The sequence below is a fragment of the Schistocerca nitens genome, chromosome 9 (assembly GCF_023898315.1).
Source record: "Schistocerca nitens isolate TAMUIC-IGC-003100 chromosome 9, iqSchNite1.1, whole genome shotgun sequence".
Classification (NCBI taxonomy): Eukaryota; Metazoa; Arthropoda; class Insecta; order Orthoptera; family Acrididae; genus Schistocerca; species Schistocerca nitens.
The window spans coordinates 210,342,391-210,366,503 of record NC_064622.1 but is presented as its reverse complement, the minus strand read 5'-3'; the positions used below and the strand labels follow the sequence as shown (position 1 = coordinate 210,366,503).

The 24,113-nt window shown below is 43.1% G+C and overlaps 1 protein-coding gene across 1 annotated transcript in view; it reads right to left on the bottom strand.

The window, feature by feature from the left end:
* Positions 1–24,113, bottom strand: part of LOC126204118 (odorant receptor Or2-like) — a 41,803-nt gene that overhangs the window by 4,426 nt on the left and 13,264 nt on the right. Inside the window, exons 3-4 of the mRNA XM_049938533.1 lie at positions 14,558–14,659; positions 6,942–7,097 (exon numbers count right to left, since the gene is read on the bottom strand). Coding sequence (XP_049794490.1) covers positions 6,942–7,097; positions 14,558–14,659 — 258 coding nt within the window. The remainder of the gene's footprint in view (positions 1–6,941; positions 7,098–14,557; positions 14,660–24,113) is intronic.

The window sequence follows — 24,113 nt, the reverse complement described above, 5'->3', positions numbered from 1 at the left end:
TGTGGGCTCTAGAGCTCAAATCTTACCACGAAACTTATGGCTTGCACGATGACAGTAACACAACTGACCTTGATGAAATGTTCAAACGATGTTTCGTGAAAATGGACTTCAGTGCATTGTTAGATCATCTATTATTTACATTTGTGATTTGCTGCAGAGCTACATTTCCTCATTCACCAGTACTGGTGAAATTGTATACTGCGTATCCTAAAAACGATGCACAATTGCTATGTATACATTCTGTAACGATTTCTACCTGACGTCTTGCTACAGGTGTCCCAACTCTCTTACTAACAACGTTAATCGAAATGTACCTAAAGTCACTGTTGAATTTTTCCTCTTAAGAAAATCTTGAGGAAATACTGATTTAGAAGAACTAGCGTATGGTGGTAGTTAATGGAAGGGAGCTTGAATAGGTGCACGCAGCACATTAAGTATTTGTTGATTACAAGTTGTTACTGTGTACAGCACATGTACCTCTCCGTAAGGTCGGACTACAGCACGTAGGTTAAGATGGATGCACGGTTCAGGAGCTTGCACAAACTAGACTAGCATTGATAGCTGGATGAATGAAGTGATCAGACTGAAGGTGATAATAATAATTCTAGCTAAACTAATTACATACATATAGAAAAAGTTGCGAACTTGCCGTGTATTTTGTTACGATGTGTTGTTTTGTAACAACTGATTACAGGCACACATCTGTTAGCAAAATGAAATAATTTATATATTTCTTCACATTCTTATAGGGGGCTATTTTTCTATGTGTACAAAAAAGTAGAATTACATACATAATGTAGGGAACCGAAACGTCATATATAATTTTTAGTGGAAACGAAAATTTACGAGGCTGTCCCCAAACATTCACTCATAAACTATAAATCTGAAGACCATGAAACTAACTAATAAATATGTAAAATGTTGAAATGATAAAGATACATGAAGCTGCATCATCAAAATTCAACATGTTGATCGCAAGAAGCAGAAAACGTTTCAGTAGTGGTCCAGCTGGAAAGAAGTCGTAACTTATGAAACGCTGTAGTTCTTCTGGGTTTGTTTAGCAGTTCAACCTGGTGTATGTGGCATGCTTTCATTTTTACGTACCCAACATGTTAACGTTAACAAAGACGTCTTATGCATACATATGTGTGTCCTTCATGTGTGATCAGCTGTTTCACCAATGACAGCCGGTTTCACAAGACTGTTACTAATAATAAAATTTTGTTATTTTAGTTGTTGACCAAATCGTTGGCCAACAGAGAATGGAAGAGCAGTTTTCGTCTGGAAACCATCTTTGATTTCTGATTGTGACATTTGCTTTTGGTCTGAAAAGTCACTTTCTATGTATTATAGGGAATAAATTTGTGTAAGAAAATAAGAAACAACAATATAACGCTGGTGAACACAGTAAACGTCATTGCAAGAGACAAACTGTAAAGCAATTCGAGATGGTCCTTCTCGTTGGGGTAGGAAAATATGAAAGCCGTCTGTTATAAGCGTTTTCCACTAACATCTACATGAACATGATGATCCTGCAATTCACAATCAAGTGCTTGGCAGAGGATTCATCGAACTATATACAAGCTATTTCTTTACCACTCCACTCTCGTTCAGCGCACAGGTGAAACGAAAACTTAAATCTATACGTGTAAGCACTGATTCCTCTTATTTTATTCTGATGATCATTTCTATCCTTGTAGGCGAGCGACAACAAAATATCTTCTCATTCGGAGATGAAATTCGTAATTCAAATTTCAAGAGAAGATCCTGCTGCAAAGATAAATGCCTTTCTTTTAGTGTTTGCCACCCCAATTCGCGATATTATATCTACGGCACTTTCTCGCCTATTTTTCAGTGAAACCAAACAAGCTAGCCTTCTTTGAAATTTTTCGATGTCGTACATCAATCCTATCTGATGCGGATCCCACATACGAGTGTAGTGTAGGCGTGTTTCTTTTTCGATATTTTGTTCCCATTAATGCCAGTCTTTGGTGCGCTTTCCCAACAGCATTATCTGTGGGATCATCCCGAATTAGTTATTCGTAATTGTCATCCCTAAGTATTAAGTTGAATTCACAGCTCTTACATTTGGATGATTATTTATTCGTCACAGGACAGGTTTCGGGCTAGTGCCGATTCATAAGTCTTGATAAATTCATGTACGTGTTTATATTTCTAGCGATCACTGTTTGAATACAAAGGGAAGTATTTGCTTGTGACCAAACAGATACAAGTGGAACAGTTCTAAGTGGCTAAACAGCATTTGTCGAAAGTATATATGTACTTACAAAAATGTTCAAATGTGTTTGAATTCCAAAAGGACCAAACTGCTGAGGTCATCGGTCCCTAGACTTACACACTATTCAATCTATTTTAAAGTAACTTATGCTAAGAATGGTACTAACACCCATGAACGAGCGAAGACTCGAACCTCCGGCGGGAGGGGCTGCGCAATCCGTGACATGGCGCCTTAAACCGCGCGGTCACTCCGTCTGTACTTTCATAAATATGAAGTATCCATATTACAATTATGCTGTGGTGGGAGTTTTTCCACTCATTTGCACATTTGTTACTATTTTCACGTCCATGTTTCAGTTTTTTTTTTAATTTAACTGTATATTTCACAACTATGTCGTGTACTAGTGATCGACATTATGAATAAGGATAAAAAAAATTAAAAATCAATAATATGGATCAAAAATTTAGAAATTTATAATAGCTTTATAAGTTTCTAAGTGTGCTACATCTATGGCTAAGTTCTTCGACCATAACATACATGTTTGTATGTAAACACAGTGATATTACGAGTTCACGACACAGTTGAGAACTATGCAGCTAAATTTTAAGAAACTGAAACACTAACGTGAAAAAAATTACAAATGTGCAACTGAGTGGAAAAACTCCCAGCACAGCATAATTATAATAAGGATAGTCTACTTCATCCTTATGTAAGTCTTGCCACTTACAACTGTTCGTTCCTCTTGTATCTGTTTAGTCACGAGCAAATGATTTTATTTGTATTCAAACAGTGATCTACAGCAATATAAAAATGTACATGCAGGTATAAAAACCTGGGGATGGGTACAAGTCCGAAACCGATCGTGTGACTGGTAGTGGAAATTTTTCCACAAGCTATAAAGGTACAGTCACGGAGCTCAACAACATCCACTTTGAATAAAATTCACTTTTGCGTGATTTATTGTGTAACCGAAGTTTAGCAAATATTCTTTTAGTTCTCGAGTGGATGAAGTCACATTTTTCATTATTTGGAGTCATTTGTCAATTTTGCGCCATACAGATACCTTGTCCAAATCGTTATCCAATCGGTTATGATCAGCTGATGACTTTATAAGGTGCTAAATCTGCAGGCAGTCGCAGAGGGATGCTAAGTATATGTAGATGAGGACCTGAAATATATCTTTCTTGAACGCCAGATTTTACTTCTGTTTTACTCGATGGCTTTCCGTCAATTATTCTGAAATGTGACCTTTTCGACAGGAAGTCACAAATCCAGTCGCACAACCGAGACGATACCCCACAGGCACTCAGTCTGACTAGAAGTCGCTTGTGAGGAACGGTGTCAAAAGCCTTCTGGTAATCTAAAAATATGCAGTCAATCTAACATTCCATTTCAAAAGCACTCATTACTTCGTGAGAGTAAAGAGGTAGTTGTATTTCACAAGAACGATACTTTCTGAACCGGTGTTAGCTATTTGTAAATAAATTGTTTTCTTCGAGGTAATTCATAATACTCGAATACGGTATATGTTCCAGCATGCTACTGCAAATCAGCGTTAGTAATATGAGTCTGTAATTCAAAAGACCACTCCTATTCCCTTTACTCAGTATTGGAGTGACCTGTGCAAATTTACGGTCTTTAGGTTAGTCGTCATCTTTAACGAGCGAGGGGTTCTATATGGTTGCTCAGTAATGAGCAGTTGTATCAGCATACTTTGAAAGACAACTAAATATTATAAAATCGTGACCGGAGGGCTTTCATTTGTTAAGTGATTTAAGCTGCTTAGCTCCACCGAGGGTATCTAAAAACAAAGCTAGTCATGTTGAAAGTTGTTCTTCGTTCGAATTCTGGAAATTTACTTGGTCATCTTTGATGAAGAAATTTCGGAAAACCCCGTTTAGTAAATCTGCTTTAGTGTCACTGTCATCAGTAACATTACCACTGGTATTTTTCACTGAAGGTATTGACTGCGTCTTGCCACTGGTGTACTTCACATACGACCAGAATCTCTCTGGGTTTTCTGCAAAATTGCAGATACAGTTTCGTTATGCAGAATATTAAAAGTATCTAGCATTGAAGAACGCGTTAAATTCCGAGCTTCTGTAAGATTTCGCCAGTCTTGCAGATATTCCGTTCTTTTAAACTTGACATGCTTTTTCCGCCAAATTTGCAAAATGTAACGTAACATTGTGCGAGCTGCAAAACAGTCAGATGACTAAAAGTCGGTATAGTGCAAGTTTCACTCACCCAGTGAAATCTTATCTTTGGCTGAGTAGTGAAAAAGCAAGTCTTTACGCCATACTTTGAGTGAAGAGACTAGTCATTCAATCGGTGCGCTTGGCGCAAAGTCTAAGGTTGAAAGGGCCATGTAGTCAGGTGGCCAGTCTTCTTTTGGTCTCCGCCTGAAGCTGTCAGGATCTTATCGTTTGCTGGCCGTTTGTGAAGGTCAGACATTTGTCTTTGTATTATTTTGATGGGCATTTCTAAGCTGCAGCGTCCAGCATTATTGGTGAGACCGTTGCTTGCTTGTTTTGCATTGGCGTAATTCAGTTTTCATGATTTTCGGGTGCATCTGTGAGACATGCTTCTGCGATTGTGTATCCATGTGGGCAACGTTAGCACATTGTTGGGATCACGTCTTTATTTGAATATGCAAGGATCAAGACCTATTTTTTCTTGATTCATCAGATAAAATAGGTCGTCTTTCATGTTACTTTCTCTAAATATTACTACGGAGATTGAAAAGAATGTGGAGTTTTATATATATATATATATATATATATATATATATATATATATATATATATATATTCTTTTGGTAGTATTCACACACCCGGTCGGTTAGAGGATACTTTTGTAAGTTGTTTCTAAGTTGTCTGCCTGTCGTACGAATAATTGCAGTTAATTTCATACCTTCAGCGAATTACTGTGCGCCTCATGTAGTCAATTCTACGAAATTTTATAGTCATTCGTGCATGAGTTAATTTATCGTTGGTTTTTACTAGTATCAAGGAATAGCATAATATATTTAAAATGGGCTGCCATGGCAATAGTTAATATTCTGATAAACTGTCTCCAGCAGATACAACATTATCCTATTTTGTGTATATGTATGTTTGTACGTTTGTATTAAACTGGGGACCTAGACACGACGGAGAGGCTTCGTCCCACCGTAGCCCTCAGTGGTTCACAACCCCACAACAGGCCACATCAATCCACCCATCTCACCACCGCCCCACACCGAATCCAGGGTCATTGTGCGGCTCGGAACGAAGTGCCCCCCCCCACCCCCCACCCCCCCACCCACCATCCCCGGCAACGTCTCACACCAGACGTGTGTAAACAGAAATGTTTGCGTGGTAGAATAAGTATGGTGCACGCGTATGTGGAAACGGTGTTTGTGCAGCAATCGCAGACACAATGTAACTGAGGCGAAATAAGGGGAACCAGCCCGCATTCGCCGAGGTAAATGCAAAACCGCCTGATAGACCATCTACAGGCTGGCCGGCACACCGGACCTCGACACTAATACGGTGGGCGGATTTGTGCTGGGGACCGACACGCCTTCCTGTTCAGAAAGCAGCTATTTCATATATAACTTTCACCTAAATACAGTATGTACTGAGAACTTCAACAAACGTACTCCATCAGTGAAGCTTTCGGGTGTTTGCATTTCATGGAATCAATCTCTTGTTGTTAAATTTTAGAACACACAGTGTGCAGTTACACATTTACTAATAGAAGAGGTTCACTTACACAGATACTTTATATCAAGCGGGCTGTAATTCTTGGTTACAATTGATCTTCCTTTAATGTACTTTAAAGGTGGCTTTGTATGTTCCGTTGCGTTATGTAGATTTTCGTGCTACTTCATATTTCGTTAACAGTAATAAGTAGCGTTGATGTTTATTGATGGGTCAAATTTTAAACAAAAAGTTTATTTTTCCGGATCATTAGTACCGGTGTCATTACGTTCCATTCACTCACAGGCAAAACAAACAAGGTATTGTGTAGCTTTTGACCTGTATAAATTGAGCTCTTTGAAGATCATACCTGTACGTAAGAAGTCATTCATGGTTCAACGGACGTTTAGGATGGAAGAGAACAATACTTGAAAGTTTCTTCACCTCGAAAAAGAAACTAAACTTTTGCGTATTTTTCACGGCAGAGCTGTTAACACGTGGAAGAGGTGAGATACATTAAAATCACAAAAATTATTTGCTGTAGTCTATGGCCATGCATTTAATTAGGGATTCGCATTCAGTAAATCTGCAGTTCGTTTCCTTCAAAGCATCCCAGACATATTATGAAAAATTCAGGTCTGGAGATGTCGCTACGCACTCCAAACGGTGGGTTAAAGTCGCTGTGAGATTCGTCGAACCTAGGACCAGATGGCATTATCCTCGAAGAGCGGGTTTGGATAAACTATTCTTCTGAAATGTCACATTTACCGTCTGACTATAGACACCTAGGTTCCTCTTTGAATCTGATGTACTTCCTCTGGTTGTCTCTTCAAATCATGACATATTCCTTTGCTACATAAATAGCAGAAAATATTGGCAGCCATTCACAGCTGTTACTCAACTTTCACTTTTACTGTTCTCTCGATAAATATTAATTTTGGACTTCAGTTTATTGGGTGTAAATGTACTGCCTCGTCTCTTTAGGGGTAATGAAAATCGCTTCCATGTTACATGCCTACCGAGAGAAAGGCACCTCTGTTGATAGGGTAGAGGTGTCCAGCGGTGAGAACCAGCGGTTTCTGTGCGCGGACGATGAGGATTCTGAGAGCGTCCTTGAATTTCGCGCTGCACTCCACCCAGGAGCAGCTGTAAGCCGCCGTAGAAATCGACTCTCCCTGTGAACACAAATATAAAAAACTGTTGTAGTGTTCATAACACGCTGGGCCGACAGAAGCTCAAATTATTGGTGTGTCCAAACTGGCACACTTTAGAGGAAGTAATAAGGCTCGTATAAATATGTCTTTTCTCTGGTGAATAACAGCTGAAGATGCTAAGAAGTTCTTCATGTTACTCCGTGTCTGGTTTCAAAGTTCATATGGAAGCTATTTTGTAGTGGAATCTGAAAATGATATTCTGTGAATAACCATAAAAGAGATATTTGTTTGATACTGTGCACCATGTGACAATTTGCATCGATTCATCTTTCACGACTAGGTCTCATATTAAATGAGAAATATTTTAGAAAACAGAATGTTCTCGTCGTGTAAACTCACAAGCTTCACTGCTACGTGTTATAACACAGAACATTAACACAAACACAGCGAATACATACACAAAATGTACTGTTCTGATTGTAAGGCTAGCCGCAAGAATCAAACGGGAAGTAAGTTTAAGACACGATACTGGGAACACACTATAAAAAACGTAAAACTTAGGAAATATATTCGCCTTTGCTGCTGATCTCAGATGTAATAGTCACACGTTGTTCAGCATCGAAAACTACCTTGTAATACTTCGACCTATAAAGAAGGGATACTTTCCGACATAAATGAAAAACTGATATTTATACCCACCTGAAAGCATCAAGGAAAAACACGATCAAAGAGCAATGCACACTAATGAAACCCTGTACCTGGATACATTTCGTATCATCATATTTTGTTTTTCCTTTTTGAGCCATCACTTTCTCCACTGGTCTGATGCGGCCCGAAACTAACGCCTCTCCTGTTCCAACCTCTTCATCTCAGAGTACCACTTGCAGACTACGTCCTCAGTTACGCTGAAGCGCCGAGGAAACTGGTATAGGCATGCACATTCAAATACAGACATATGTAAACAGGCAGAATACGGCGCTGCGCTCGGCAACGCCTATGTAAGACCATAAGTGTCTTGTGCCGATGTTAGATCGGTTGCTGATGCTTCAGTGGCATCTTATCAAGCTTTAAGTGAGTTTGAACGTGGTGTTACAGTCGGCGCACGAGCTATGAGTCACAGCATTTCCGCGATAGCGATGAGGTAAGATTTTCCCTGGCGACCACTTCAAGAGTGTACCGTGAATATCAGGAAACCGGTAAAACATCAAATCTCCGACATCGCTAAGGCCGGAAACAGATATTACAAGAACGGGACCGACTGTAATTGAAGAGAATCGTTCAACGGGATAGAAGTGCAACCCTTCCGCAAATTGCCGAAGATTTAAATGCTGGGCCATCAACAAGTGTCACCGTGTGAGCCATTCAACGAAACATTATCATTATGGGCTTCCGGAGCCGAGGGTCCACTCGTGACTACACGACACACAGTTTTGCGCCTCGCCTGGGCCCGTCAACAGTGACATTGGAATGTTGTTGACTGGAAAAATGATTGGTCGGACGGATCTAGTTTCAAATTGTATCGAGCAGATGGACATGTACGGGTATGGAGACAACCTCATGAATCCATGGATCCTGCATGTCAGTAGGGGACTGTTCAAGCTGGTGGGATCTTGGAGAGGTGTTAGGTGTGTGAGGTGTGTGCACTTCGTGTGATATAGGACCCATGATACGTCTAGACAGGACTTTGACAGGTTACATGTACGTAAGCACCCATTCATGTCCATTGTGTCTTCCGACAGACTTCGGCAATTCCAGCAGGACAATGCGACGTCCCCCACGTCTAGAATTGCTATAGAGTGGCTCCAGGAACCCTCATCTGAGTTTAAAGACTTCTTCCGGCCACCAAACTCCACACAAATGAACATTATTGAGCACATCTGGGATCCTTGCAACGTGTTGTTCAGAAGAAGTCTCTACTCCCTTGTAAGCTTATGGATTCATGGACAGCCCTGCAGGATTCATTGTATCAGTTCCCTGGAGCACTACTTGAGACAGTAGTCGAGTCCATGTCACGTCGTGTTTCGCCTTCCACATGATCGCGGGAGCCCTACACGATATTAGGCAGGTTCAAAAATGGTTCAAATGGCTCTGAGCACTACGGTACTTAAATTCTGAGGTCATCAGTCCCCTAGAATTTAGAACTACTTAAACTTAACCAACCTAAGGACAGCACACACATCCATGCCCGAGGCAGTTTCGAACCTGAGACCGTAGCGGTCGCTCGGTTCCAGACTGTAGTACCTAGAACCGCTCGGCCTCCCCTGTCGGCATTAGGCAGGAGTAGCAGTTTCTTTGGCTCTTCAGTGTGTTTGCTGGATGTGTTCCATACTGTCTTCAACTATAGTTTTTACCCTATACAGCCCCCTCTGTACCATAGAAGTTTTCCCTGATTATTTCGCCTACGTCCTATCATCCCGTCCCTTCTTATTTTCAGTATTTTTCATGTAGTCTTTCTTCGGCGATTCAGCAGAGAATCCTCATTTCTTACGCCTTCAATCCAAATAATTTTCAACATTCTTCTGGAGCACCATCCGTTCTCTTCAGTTCCTGTTTTCAAACAGCCTACGTTTCACTACCGTACAGTGATGTGCTCCAAACATATTCTAAGAAATTTCTTCCTCAAATTAAGGCCTGTGTGTGATACTAGTAGACTTCTCTTGGCCAGAAATGCCCTTTTTGCAACCGCTACTCTGCTTTGACAACCTACTTCCTTCGTCCATCATGCGTTATTTTGCTGCCTAGGCAGTAGAATTCGTTATCTTCATCTACTTGTTCTTATTCCTGCTACTTCTCATTACTTTCGTATTTATTCTCTATCTATATTCTTTACCAATTAGACTTCATTCCATTCAAAATATTCTGTAGTTCTCCTTCATATTCATTGAGAATAGCAATATCAAAAGCCAAATTTATCATTGATAACTTTTCACCTTAAATTTAATACCAAACATAAATTTTGCTTTTATTTCTGTCATTGCTCCTTCGATGTATGGATTGAACCCTAGGACGAAAGACACCGAAACTGTGTTGCCCGGTTTTAAAACGATCACCTCGTTATTGGTCGTCTACTCTTATCTTTCCCTCTTCGCTCTTGTATATATTATGTATCACCCGTCTTTCCCTATAGCTTCGTCCTGCTTTTATAATGATTTCGAACGTGCTGCACCACATCACATTGTCGAACGCTCTTTCCAGGTCGACAAATCCTATAAACGTGTCTTGACTTTACTTCAGTCTTGCTTCCATTACCAGCCTTAACGACAGAACCGCCTCTCTGGTGCTGCTTTTTCAAAAACTGAACGAATTGCCTACTAACATATCCCCGATTTTCTTTCCCGTTCTTCATTCACCAACTTGGATGCATGAGCTTTTAACCTGATTGTGCGATAGTTCTCGCACTTTTCAGCTCTTGCAATCTTCGGAACTCTGAGAATGACGTTTTCCCGAAAGTCTGATGACATATCGCCTATCTCATACAGTCTTTCTACACACGAATATCTATAGTCTTTTTATGGCCGATACTCCCAGTTGTTTTAGGAATTTCGATGGAATGTTAGCTATCTCTTCTGCCTTATTTCGTCTTAAGCTTTCTAATATTCTATTAAATTTTGTTTTTAATACCGGATTCCTTTTCTCTCGACTCCTATTTCTTCTTCTATCACATTATTAGCCAACGCCTCCGCAACACAGGTCTTCAAAGCACTTTTTCCATCCATCCACTGTCTCCTCTGCATTTAATAATGAAATTTCTTTCCACTATTAATGTTACTGCCCTTGCTTTTAATTTCACCAAAGGCTATTTTGAGTTTTCTATATGCTGAGCCTCTCCTTCCGACAATCATTTCTTTATCGACTTCTTCACATTTTCGATGTAACCGTCTCGCCTTAGTTTCCCTGCACACCTATTTATTACATTTGTAAGCGATTTGTATTTCTGTATTCCAGTTTTTGCTGAACACTTTTAGTACTTCCTTCTTTCGTCTATCATCTGAAGTGTTTGTTCTGTTAACCATGGTTTCTTCACGGTTACCTTCCTTGTGTCTATTGTTTTCTTTCCATCTTCAGTGACTGCCGTTTTTAGAGACGTCCATTCATCTTCTGCTAAATGGACCACTGAGATCTTGTCGCAGTGTCTATAGCATAAGAGAACTTCAAGTGTATCTCATCTTTCCTTGGTACCTCCGTGTTTCAGTTCTTTGTGCACTGATTTTCTTGACCGGTCACTTCAACTGCAATCTACTGTTCATCATTACTAAATTGTGATCTGAATTTATGTCTGCTCCTGGGTACGACTAACATTCCAATATCTGGTTTCGTAATCTAAGCCTGGCCACGATGTAATCTAAGGGGTATCTTCCCGTATCTCCTGATCTTTTGCAAGTATATCTACGCCTCTTGTGAATCTTAAACAGAGTATTCGCTATTACTAGCTGAAATTTATTGCTGAACTCAATTAGGATTTGTATCCCCTCATTCGTACTACCAAGCCCATACTCTTCCGTAATCCTTTCTCCTGCTCCTTCTCTCACAACTACATCCCAGTCACCCATGAATATTACATTTTTATTTCATTTTACGTAATGAATTACCCACTCAGTATACTCATATAACTTATCTCTTCCACTTCGGCTTGCGACGTCTCCATTCACACCTGAATTAATGTTGTCGGTGATGGTTTGCTGTCGGTCCTGCTATCACAGAGCTGTTCACAATGAGTCACTCTTTGACTTACGTTCCTTTTCATAACGAATCCTACTCCCGTTGTAATGTTTCCTGCTGCCGTTGTTAGTAGCCTAAACTCGTCTGACCAGAAATCATTGTCTTTCTTTTCCAGTTCATTGACTCTCACTAGATCTAGGCTGAGTCTCAACATTCCCCTTATCAGATGTCCTTTCTTTGCTACCACGTTCCAAGCTTCCGACGTTCTACTCCTGTGCTGTAGAACGTTACCCTTTCGTTCGTCATTCAATCTTTTTCTCATGGTCACATCTCGTTTGACTGTCACCTTCTGGAGGTCTGAATGGGGGACTAATTTGGAATCTTTTGCGAATAGCGAGATTATGATAAAACTTTTTTCAGTTGCAGGCTATATGTTCCCGTGGTTTCCATTTCATCGTCATGCCATTGTTCATTGCTGATTCTTCTGTCTTTTAGGATAGTTACCCATCTCAAGAGCAAAAGAGTGCCCTGAAGCACAGTCCGCTCCTCCGCCCTCTTTGACAAGATGGTTGGCAGGACAAGGATGACTTCTTATGCCGGAAGTTTTTGGCCGCCATTGCTGATGATTTTTGCAGTGATGTGGTTCGAACTCAAGATCAAGGATGCTACACCTAGACGTGCTTCATAGCTTCCTTTAAAGTCTTTCTGCAATTTTGCAGCTGCGCTCAGGTTTTAACAATCGCGTTATTACCATGTAAGCAGTTCACGTAGCGACCATGGCGAACAAGGTGCCTCTGTAGTTCTCTGTGTTCTGACTTTGCCAACTCTCGGTAGAGGACTTTATGCTTGACTTGGACACACAGTGCACTGTAAATATGTCAGAATTTCACTAAATCCAAACAGCTACCTTTAGTTTTTCTTCGGTAAAGAACGCAGTTTACAATTTCGAATTTATCAAATGTAACTCCTTATAAAGGTAAAACGTGTTATTAATTTAAATTTATGCGACTTTTACATTCGTAATCATTTGCCTCTGGTTTACCAAAGCGCTTTGTAAGGTGTATTTTCTTATTTCCTTTTTTCTGTTCCTACGGTGTATACGGTTACTCTTGAAGTTATTTCAAAAAAAATGTTCAAATGTGTGTGAAATCTTATGGGTCTTAACTGCTAATGTCATCAGTCCCTAAGTTTACATACTACTTAACCTAGATGATCCTAAGGACAAACACACACACCCAAGACCGAGGGAGGACTCGAACCTCCGCCGGGACTAGCCGCACAGTCCATGACTGCAGCGCCTTAGACCGCTTGGCTAATCCCGCGCGGGGAAGTTATCGTGTGGGGCCTTCTGCGTTCCAGCTACCTAAAGTTTTTAAGTATTCACTACTTTTTATGGACAACGCTTGATGGCATTTAACACGTCAGTGCTCTGTTCCACCAGCGTACATCTTCAGTATAAAGATGAAGCCGGTCATGGAGTAAATAAAGAAATGTAAGCAATTAGAGTAGTTATTCATAATACTTACGAGTAGCAGCGCTCTCCAAATATGGAGAATATTATAAAAACGTTATTCTTAAGGTTATGACAAATCATTAAGGTCAGTGACATGCAATATCTGTCCACTGATGTCGAGAAGCGTGTCAACGGTCACATCTCTAGAACATAAGCGGTTGCCAGAGTTCAGCTTTCAATGTTCTCCTCAGTATTAGTGAAACGGTTTAGAAAATTCGAAGAGAACGAATTATGTTCATAACATATCTTATGTCTATATCGGGATGTCCCAGTCGGAATGATCAATATTCACGTTTATGCCAGGAACGATCGATGGAAGCAAATCAGTCAGGTGAACAGGGGCACTGAAATGCGTACCTTAAGGGCTATGAGAACTTGTTCGTCTTCGATGCTGTGAAAAACTTCTCTTCTATTACAAGCTCATTGGTTTCCATATGCTTGTAGGAGGCGACATGAATCACAGACAAGAGAAAACTACAATATATATGGGTTCTAATTTGCATACCTTTAAGAGATATGAGCCCTTGCTTATTTTCGATTTATCAGACAAATCTCTTCTATTCAATAAGTGCTCGTAGCCCTTAAGACATGCCATTTAGAGTCCGTGTTTCCCAAACTTTTTGCTTCGAATGATCATTTTTGTCATATACCTGAATACTGGGAATTCCTGCTGCGACACAGTACTTCCTAGCTTGCTTGTGACTATGAACTGCAAACAAAACAGATGATCTGGCACGTGCCAGTCATGAAATGCATGACAGTGGTTGTTGAGGACTCTTGTCATCAGCGACCAAAATGCGGCCATAAATACGTACTTATTATTCTCAGAATCTTTCACAGGGCTCACCCATGTGTGTCGCTAGCTGAAGTGAGTCTTTCTAGAAAAGAGGAGCCAGGTAAGGGTCCTGAGTCATATCGAATACGAGTCCAAGTTGATACTAAGGCTGCGGAGACACGAGCAAAGTGTTGTACTTGCCGTGTTCGCTCACTGTAAGAGTCGAATGTCTTCCGCAGTGGCCCCATAGTGGCTGTGAGTATACACAGTAAATGCACGCAGTATGAGAGAGGTTTTGGTACTGCTTAAAAATGAATAATAAGCAGTGCAGTGGATACTACCTTCTTGCTGAGTGAGAGAGCTCCTGCCGATTAGGGGTTGCAGTTGTTCGAGTGGTGTCACCTGATTATAAAGAGAACGTCATCACCATGCCACAACACATGGAAAAACGTGGTTTGAGGCAAAGAGTACGAGATTCGAGATGTGGTTAACGAAAACAGCGTTTTCCCATTCAAAGTGAGGCGTTATACTCACGTTTTCGGTCACGCTGTTAGCTGCCCAGCAGTAGAGGTAGACCTGCCCTCCTGGAATTGGAAGGTAAGAGGCGCACTTCAGGGCAGCACTAATGTCCTCACCCTGCAAATAAAAGGAGTATGTAGAACACTGACCCAAACAGTTGCTTGAGAAGAGTTTCACAAGGCCAAATCGTCCACAAATCAACGCTCTAGTAAGTTTTTGCCATGGTAACTTCATCGTTTTCGTTTCCACCTTAGCCGATGCCTAGACTATGATTCTTTTTATACCAGATACATCTGAGACCATCATAGTAGTAAAATGCAATTGATCCAAACAAGAAGTAATTACTAACCATTGTTCCAGCAATATTATTATGCTTGTTTTTGTTGTATAAAATATGGCTCACGTTACCAGATAACGTAGTTCGTTAAACTATAGCTACTTATAAAAGTTTAAAGGATATCTCGGAAAATACCAACAGATCTCCGAACCACAGTTTGGTAAAAATGCTTAGTCCGTCAGGGGCTGCGTTAGTCTGACAGCTCTCATTAACGGAAACACTTATCAGTTATTACATATAAATTACTTAAACGATACCCAAATGTGCCGAAATAACTGGATTGTAGCGTCGGTGCCTCTATACTCGCATTTGAAACCTACAACACGAAAGTTGACAGATTTTATAAACGCATTAATGAAATTCCTGGTCAAGTGAAATTTACGCTATTTTTTACTCAACGGGTGTTCATGTAAGTTCAACCGAGGCACAAGAACTTGACATCACCAAGCCTAAAGGGATGATGAGATTATACAACATACAAAAATTGATATAGTTTGTTAGTACAACATAAGTATAGTGACACTGTGCTAGTAATTGGTCACCAAATGGATAATACCACATTGGATTTTAGACACAACCACAGAATTTACCATTAGTTCTTTGTTCAGAGAGTGGGTACTCGAATCTGGTTGTGACGTTATACACAGCCCCAGACACCGTACTTTGCTCAACTGAGCGCTGGTGAACCACACTAATATTTACATTTGTGGATGACGATATTAGACTGAATAACATCGCCCCCCATCCCTCCCCTGGTACGATGGTGCCAAAATTTCCTCAAAGTCTCGAAACCACATGCGGAAGATAGATCTTACAGTTGTGTTACGGGAAGTAAAGCTGGAAGACAAGCGTTGCTGCAACCGGATCGGCCTCAAAAATTAAATGCGGTGTGGTCAGGTGTTCCTCATCTTCAAGACTCTTCCGCCTCCGCAACTTACCAGCGTGAAGGTTTTTCTAGGTTCGGAGCAAGTGTCAAAAGCGTTAAATGAAGACCGGGACTCGATACAACTTTGCGCCAAAAGTGCCTACCATGTAATCAACCCCAAGACTCTACTTCTTCGTTCGACAGTTCGATGATGATGATGATGATGATGTTTCGTTTGTAGAGTGCTCAACAACACGGTTATCAGCACCCGTACATATTCCTAATATTTTCACATTCCAGTCTCGCCAATTTCCCGAATGATAACGAAATAATGAGTGCAAACACCCAGTCCCCAGGTGGAGATATTCCCTGACCCGGTCGGAAATCGAATCCAGGACCCCGTGATCCGGAGGCAGCAGCGCTAACTACTAGACCACGACCTGCGGACGCCAACGGTCGGTTCTGTGGTTTCCTGCACCCTCCTCCATCAGTCGGACAGGCTAGTTCCATTGCTTTTTTCGAATGGAATCTTTAATAACATACTTATAATTTAGTATAAAGCCTCTCCAGTTGCTTTTTTACGACTTTATTGGTTTGACACGACAGGTTTCGGCTTCCATATTGAGGCTTTATGAAGTGTGTCTGAAAGGTGTGGAGCAGAAATAGAACATCAAATGAAACCGATCGTGTGATCTTAAATCATTGCTTGAGCATCAGTTGTGGAATCAGAGTCATCCTGACACGGAGAAACTAATAACAACTACATCACCCAATCATTGGATTCTCTGGTTACACCAATGCACGGAGAAATGGGCAATCAAAACATTTCCAGGTTCAGTGCTACACCGGCACCTTCCGCCCTAACAAAACAGAAAAGAAAGTAGAGCCGAAACTGATTTTTCAGCCCGCACTCTTCTGGCAAATGCTTTCGTGTTTTTCTGCGTTTAGAGGTCGTCCTTTGAAAAACGTCATACATCCCGGCATTGTCCACCTCTATATTTCTTTAGAGTGCCCCGTATCTACGGACACTGTTCCCTTGTACCTCAAGGTGCCCCACTGCCAGCGTCATCCTGGGGTCTGCTAAGGCAGCGCTCGGCTGCAGGACTTTTCACGACGCCGGGAAACCGGTGCTGTGAGAGGAATCTCACCTGTAGGGCCACCGCCAGATACATCTCGTCGAACTTCCCTCTTTCAATCGTCCCCCCCACTCACACAGAAACCACGAACCTAGCATGCATCTGACGTTGCGAAAATGATGCACTAAATTCCAGATGACTTTTCAGAGTTTTCTGCCGGATCTGTTGCAAATATACTTCTCAGGTTTGCAGCCGGATCATACTGCGCTAATATCAAAATATTTAGTCGATACTACTGCTCCCTATCTGTTTTCACTGCTGCAAGACACGGCTGATAATAATCTAGCAGAAGCGTTGAATTTTATCTGGACAAGAACAAGCAATAATCTTGACACTCGCAGCTGGAGGAAAGCGGCGCTCCTAGTGCCCCCTGCTGAGAGCCGCAGAAAGGCCTTTCGCTTGTGCACTGTGGGCTTTTACCGTGCTGCCAGACCCTCCCGTCGTTAAGAGGTAAATTAAATGTCAGCAGTGCGCTGAGTCAGGTTATGAATCGGAAGTCCTTATTTCTCCTGTTTTAATTTAATGGCAGCCACTGTTGGATTTCTGGCGGCGCTGCATCCCTGCTGATAAGACTGCCCGCCTTGCAGATACTTAAGGCATAATTAAGAAAGGTGACACTGAGGATGAAACTTAGTCCTCTCGTAAAACTTGCGATGCCGTATGAACAACCAATGCTACGATATTGCTGATTTATGAAGTAGTTACAGGCGTGTATGGCGATGCTGTTCAGAACAATGCTGCTATACGGTTCGGCATGTCTGCACAGTATAAGATTTTCCACAATGGTGTGAGATCCTGTATATAAGAGAGATAGATTGCTGTGCACAATGGTCTTTCCATTGAGGTGCCATGACAAGCAAATCATCCCAACGTTTGCAATACCATATTGACTCTGCGGTCGCTGTTAGAATTAAGCGACAGGCAAGTGCAGCCCTAGTGTGAGGACGGTACGTTATAGACGACGAGGACTACATATAGTAGGCATAAAATTACTATTACTGCATCTAATGAAGTCTTCTAACCTCTTAACTGTATCCTGGGATTGGGTAGACGCGCTAGCTGATTGCAGTAAACAACAAGCCAAGGTTCGCCAAATGTCAAAGTACACTCATCGTGAGGCCCAACCGCAAGAAGAGAATGCAGTCTGGCATGAGGTCAAATGAGCTGAACACGGACGAAAGCTCGCAGATCTTCAGTCGCTTGTGCGGTGCGCTTGGTGCGGGTCAGCCCGCCGCTGGCGCGCCGTGAGGCACTGAGTCTCGTACCAGGCTGTATCGCTTCTTCTTGGCCGGGCGTGCCGGCGACAGGCCTCACATTGGAGACTGATGCGTCATACAGAGCATCTCCTTCGCAAGTGGCTCTTTCCGCTTTCCCGTGGTGCCAGACGTTAAACTCGGCATTTCCTGGGCCCACCCAGATGTTGCCTTGCATCAGTAGGGAGAGCTGTGACCCAACCCGATGAAAAAGTAAAGGGTGCGTGGCACAGGGGGAGCTGTGTCCACGGACCGAAGGTCTGTCCCTTGGGGGGGGGGGGGGAGGGGGGGGGGAGTGTTGAGCTGGGCTGCTAGGTCTGGGGGTGTGGTGTTGCTCACCTTGTGAGTGATTCGTGGGCAGCTGTTGTTCCCCTCCATCGTTGTTCAGAGCACAGGTGCTCTGCATGCTGGCGACCTTGTATGTCAGAGTGGGATCTCGGCGCGAGTCGGCAAGGACGTTTCGCAGCTCCCGTGGGTGACCGTTGCGTCTTCTGCCAAATCCAGGAGGTGGTGACATCGCCTGGACCAGGTGGGCTGTGTCCAGACCACTCAACGACTGGGTGACTGGCCCACCACCTGAGTAGAAGTGGGTCCTTGGTCGCGAAGTGGAAGCTAGGGCTAGTAGGCTCAAAGGACGAGGGCTGTATCCACTTCTCGGGACTGCGAGGTGTACTTGCCGAGGAATACTGGGTGAAATCATCGGAGACAGGGCCATTGAAGGGGACCAGTATGTTGATGACAGCGTGCTGAACATGGCAGCTCAGGAGTTCCCTTGGCCTAGGGGCGAGGTCGGTGGGCGAGCTGCATCAGAAACCCCCCCCCCCCTTCCCCTTCCTATGCCACAGGAACTGGTCCAGGGCAAGAGATGTCCTCCCACCTATTTCCATTCATCAATCTGCATGGTGGCTGACATAGAGACAACTGACATGAGAGTACCTTTACAGGCACCTGTGATGTCTGATACCTCCTCACAGGACGAGCTGGGGCTGGCGACAGATGGAAATATTCTTAGCAGGGACCGCCAGAAATACGCTGCTATTACGACCATCAAAAACGAGTTGGCGGCATGGGCCATTGTCAATGCAAATGCCATGTTGAAGAGCTTCAGAAGAAAAATGAGAGACTACGCAAGCAGCTGATGACCTGGGCGGGCTTGGCAACGACAGCGCCACCCAAGCCACGAACAACAAAAGATACAGTTACCAGGGGTACTAAGCCACCAGACATGACGGTCTTCCTCAGTCCCCTGTCCGGTCAAGACATAAGAAAGGTCCAACAGCAAGTTTACAATAGTAGTAAACCCAGTAATGGACAAAACAAAGATTAACAAGGTTGAAATGGGAAAAAAATGTGGTAATTGTACATGGAGTAACAGCGGAAGACAAGGAAAAGTTGTTGAATAACAAAAAGTTATCTAAAGTGGTATTATGCAAACCACCCAAGAAGCGAAATCCCCTGTCCATATTATATGATGTACATTCTATAAAGAAAAATGAAGAACTGTATGAGGTGATAAAAAGTCAGAACTTTGAAGACTTGGATAACGAGGAATTCAGAAGGAGCTTTAAGCTGAGACTCAAATAAGACTTTTGGAACGTGATGTTGTCCATCACGTTGCTGGGATCAATGGACCTACGTGGAGGATGGCTGAGACCACAAATGGGAACAGGGTGCCTAAAAGAAAATCCCCAAACAAATGCTATGAGGGCAAGAAAATTTAAATAATTTTTAAATCTGTTTTTAGGCAACCAAAATAGATAAATATTTGACATTGGAATACAAACAGAGCTGCCTACACTTGCTGAAGCTTCCTCATCCTAAAACTGGGGATATAGGCCAGCTGAAGATCAACGGCAGCAAGTGCATCCTGTGGTGGTGGCCCAATCAGTGGCTATGCAGAGGAGAGATATGCACAGAGAGGAACAGTACGCAACCCAGGGAAATATAGTAACAAGCGATAGTGTGCTTCAACCTGTACAGTAATCTCCCAATAGAATACCACCTGCAGACCCTGTTACAGTATACCCAAACCTTGAACACGCTATGCAGCTAGCAAGGTCGGAGCAGCCGACTAGCCTAACCACTGCATTGTGACATGTGGTCCGGCTGGGGCATAAATATAATAGGAAAGTCACCTTCTCAGTGACGGAGGCTGTTGACAGAATACAGCTCAAGTCAATGAATCTCCCCTCCGACTTCGGAGCTCTGCGAGATCTGGTCAAACATGTATTCGAAATAAGAGGTGAAGAATTTGATCTAGATCAAATTTACTTACAATCAGGTTTGGCCAATAGGCGAATTGCGCTCGATTGGAGAAAGAATTGACCATCACACATGTACCTACGTTCCATAATGTTCAAATGTTAAAATGTGTGTGAAATCTTATGGGACTTAACTGCTAAAGTTATCAGTCCCTAAGCTTACACACTACTTAACCTAAATTATCCTAAGGACAAACACACACACCCATGCCCGAGGGAGGACTCGAACCTCCGCCGGGACCAGCAGCACAGTTCATGACTGCAGCGCCTGAGACCTCTTGGCTAATCCCACTCGGCTTTCCATAATGACCACAGTAACTACTGGACAGCTAAATACGCACAGTAGCAGACTAGTGATACACGATCTGCGCAAGGTGGTGCAGGAGAAGAAACTAGATGTGCTCTGCCTGCAGGAGCCGTACTTCCAATCTTGACGAATAGCCTTTGCTGCCGCGACATGGCAGCTATTCAGCAGCGGAGATGAGCCGACAGCGGCGATAATAAAATGAACAGAGAACTGCGGCTAACAATTCTCTCGCAGCTGTCAAACAGTCACTGCAACGTCGTGGAAATACAATCTTCCGCAAGAGTACTATCTCCCGCCAATATATACTTTCAGTATGGAGACGACACTGAGCAGCGTCTGTTGGCCAGACCTCTTCAGAAACCTTTCCAAGAAATTGTCGAGTTCTGTGCGTGATGAGTGTCAGGCAGATCGGCTTCAGGCCTGGGAGGCCGGTGGCTGGCGCAATGGCCCTGGCGGCTGAGATCTGTGACTCAGCCCCATACAGGTACACGTTGGCATAATCGTGGACATCAGTGGCGAGTTTGACCACCTGTGGCGGCCTTCGCTCTTCTCCTGTTTACGTGAGAAAGGGTGACCAGGGCCGCTATATGATTGTCCGAGGAGCTATTGCGAGGATCAGGAGGTCTGGCTTTCATCCCCTAGTGAGAAGGTTAGGATATCCATAACAAAGAGATTCCCACAGTGTTCTGTGTTGTGCCTCTTGTTTTGGCACATCCACATGGAACCATTATTGGACAGCTTAAAACAGAGAGAAGGAAGGTGATAGCCTACACGGATGACCTATTCCTGCTGGTGGGTGGCCATAGCCGCGAAGACATCGAGCCACAGATTGATATGACTATGGATATATTACAACAATGGTGCCACCAGACTAAAACGAAAATATCACCAAATAAGTCACCCTATCACGTGTTGAAAAGACAACTAATTAAGAACCCAGCAGTTAGAATCTAGTACCCGCCACTTCTCCGGCGACGAAAGGTGCGTTACCTGGAAAGGTGGAACTTCACAAAGAACATTGAAACCATAACACAAAGAGACCTAGAAGTACATAATAAACTTATATGCGCTGGACACAAAACATTCCCTCTTCCCCCCAAACTAATAAAGTTATATCACAACAGTATATTAACATCAATAGTGCGTTACGGCTCGGTAGTCTGCACACACAGGCTCACGAGAGTGGAGATTGCCATGATAGTGAAAAGGGTACAGAGAAATGTCAGTTGTGGCCTACAGGACATCCAAGGGCGGGGTCATGTTGGCAGTAATGGGGCTTTGCCCCTTGATATCGAAATTAGAGAATATGCAGCATGGTTGTGGGTGAAGAAGGGAGAGATTGGGAAAACCGGGGATATTGTGGGTATTCAGACTGAGGATAAGGGTGCAATCCAGAGAAGGGGTGAGGAGCTGCGGCAGGAAGCAAGGGAAGCTAATGCCACTGGCTGAAGAACCTACCAGATGTCAAAGAACGATTAATTTTGGGGTATTTTAAGCCAACAAGGGGACTGTTCCAATTTCTTACTGTTCATGGATACATCCGACATACCTGTGTCGGTTTGGCAGACAGTTTACGCCTTCAAAAATGGTTCGAATGGCACTGAGCACAATGGGACTTAACATCTGAGGCAATCAGTCCCCTAGAACTTAGAACTACTTAAACCTAACTAACCTAAGGACGTCACACACATCCATGCCCAAGGCAGGATTCGAACCTGCGACCGTAGCGGTCGCGCGGTTCCAGACTGAATAGCATAGAACCACTCGCCCACACCGGCCGACGAAGGCAGTAGACCTTCTGAGTTGGCCATAATAACTGCCGAGAGTTGAAGAGGGTCGTAAAGTGTAATAGGCAGACATCCATTCAGACCATGACACAGGAATCCCAAATTGCGTCAGGATCCACTGCAAGTACTGTGACAGCCAGGCGGGAGAAAACTTGGATTTCATGGTCCAGCGGCTGCTTACAAGCCACTCATCACGCCGGTAAATGCCAAACGATGCATCGCTTGGTGTAAGGAGCGTTAACACTGGACGATTGAGCAGTGGAAAAACGTTTGTGATGTGACGATTCAAGATCACAGTGTGGCGATCCGAAGTCAGGGTGTGGGTATAGCTAATTCCCCAGTGAATGTCATCTGCCAGCGTGTGTAGTGCTAACAGTAAAATTCGGAGGCGGTGGTGTTATGGTGTTGTCGTGTTTTTCATAGAGTGGGCTTACACCCCTTGATGTTGTGTGTTACACTATCACAGCACAGGCCTACAATGATGTTTTAAGCATCTTCGTGCTTCCCAATATTGAAGAGCAATTCGGGGATGGTGACTGAATCTTTCAGCACGCTCGACCACCTGTTAATATTGCACAGTGGTCACACGGCAATAACATCCCTGTAATGAACTGGCCTGCACAGAGTGCTGACCTGAATGGTATATCACACCGTTGGGATGTTTTGGAACCCCGACTTAGTGCTACGCCTCACCGACCGACATCGATACCTTTCCTCAGTGCAACACTCAGTAAATAATGGGCTGCCATTCCCCAAGAAACCTTCCAGCTCGTGATTCAACGTATGCCTGCGTGAGTGGAAGCTGTCATCAAGGCTAAGGGTGGGCCAACACCATACTGAATTCCAGCATTACCGATGGAGGGCGCCACGCGCTTGTAAGTCATTTTCAGCCAGGTGTCCGGATACCTTTGATCACATAGTGTATCATAAAATGTTTACTTGGAATATCTGAGGAACAACCGTGAATAGCGACTAATAACAGATTCTATCCCAGTACCCCAATCCCATACCGCCTGAGCGTGGATAGGCCGACTGCCGTTACAGCTGAAATCCGCCACGTCCAGGGCTAGGGGGAGTGGAGTACAACTACACCGAATCAGGCAACGCACCGGTATTGACATAGACTAGGTTTATATTGTAAGTAGGACTTAGACATAAGGAAATAAACAATAGGAACCTGCAGCGAAATAGTCAGGATATATTGGGCCTGCCCAGTGCCAGGGGCACGCCCACCGGGATTAGCTCGATGGGCAAGGTCGAGCCAAGTAGGTTCATATCCGACTGGCACACCTGTAAAGCTGCACATAGCGTAGAGGTTAGTTTTTAAGTATACCGCTAGAGTAAGTAGACAGATATCAATAGTGAAGTACCTTGCCCATTGTAATTAACACTAACACTAACACAACCTGCAAAAAACCAGTGTAATAATTATGGGACCCACTAATTTCATAATGTGGTGGGTTATTATGTGTAATAAAAGGTTAAAAAAAAGAATTTTTTAAAAAAATAGAGTGGACCATGTCGAAGCACTGTGTTCAATCTCACGGATAGGATCCTGGACGACGTAGTGGTTTCAGTGTTATAGAAAGAGTTGAACTATGCACCATCACCTGCCACAGCTACAA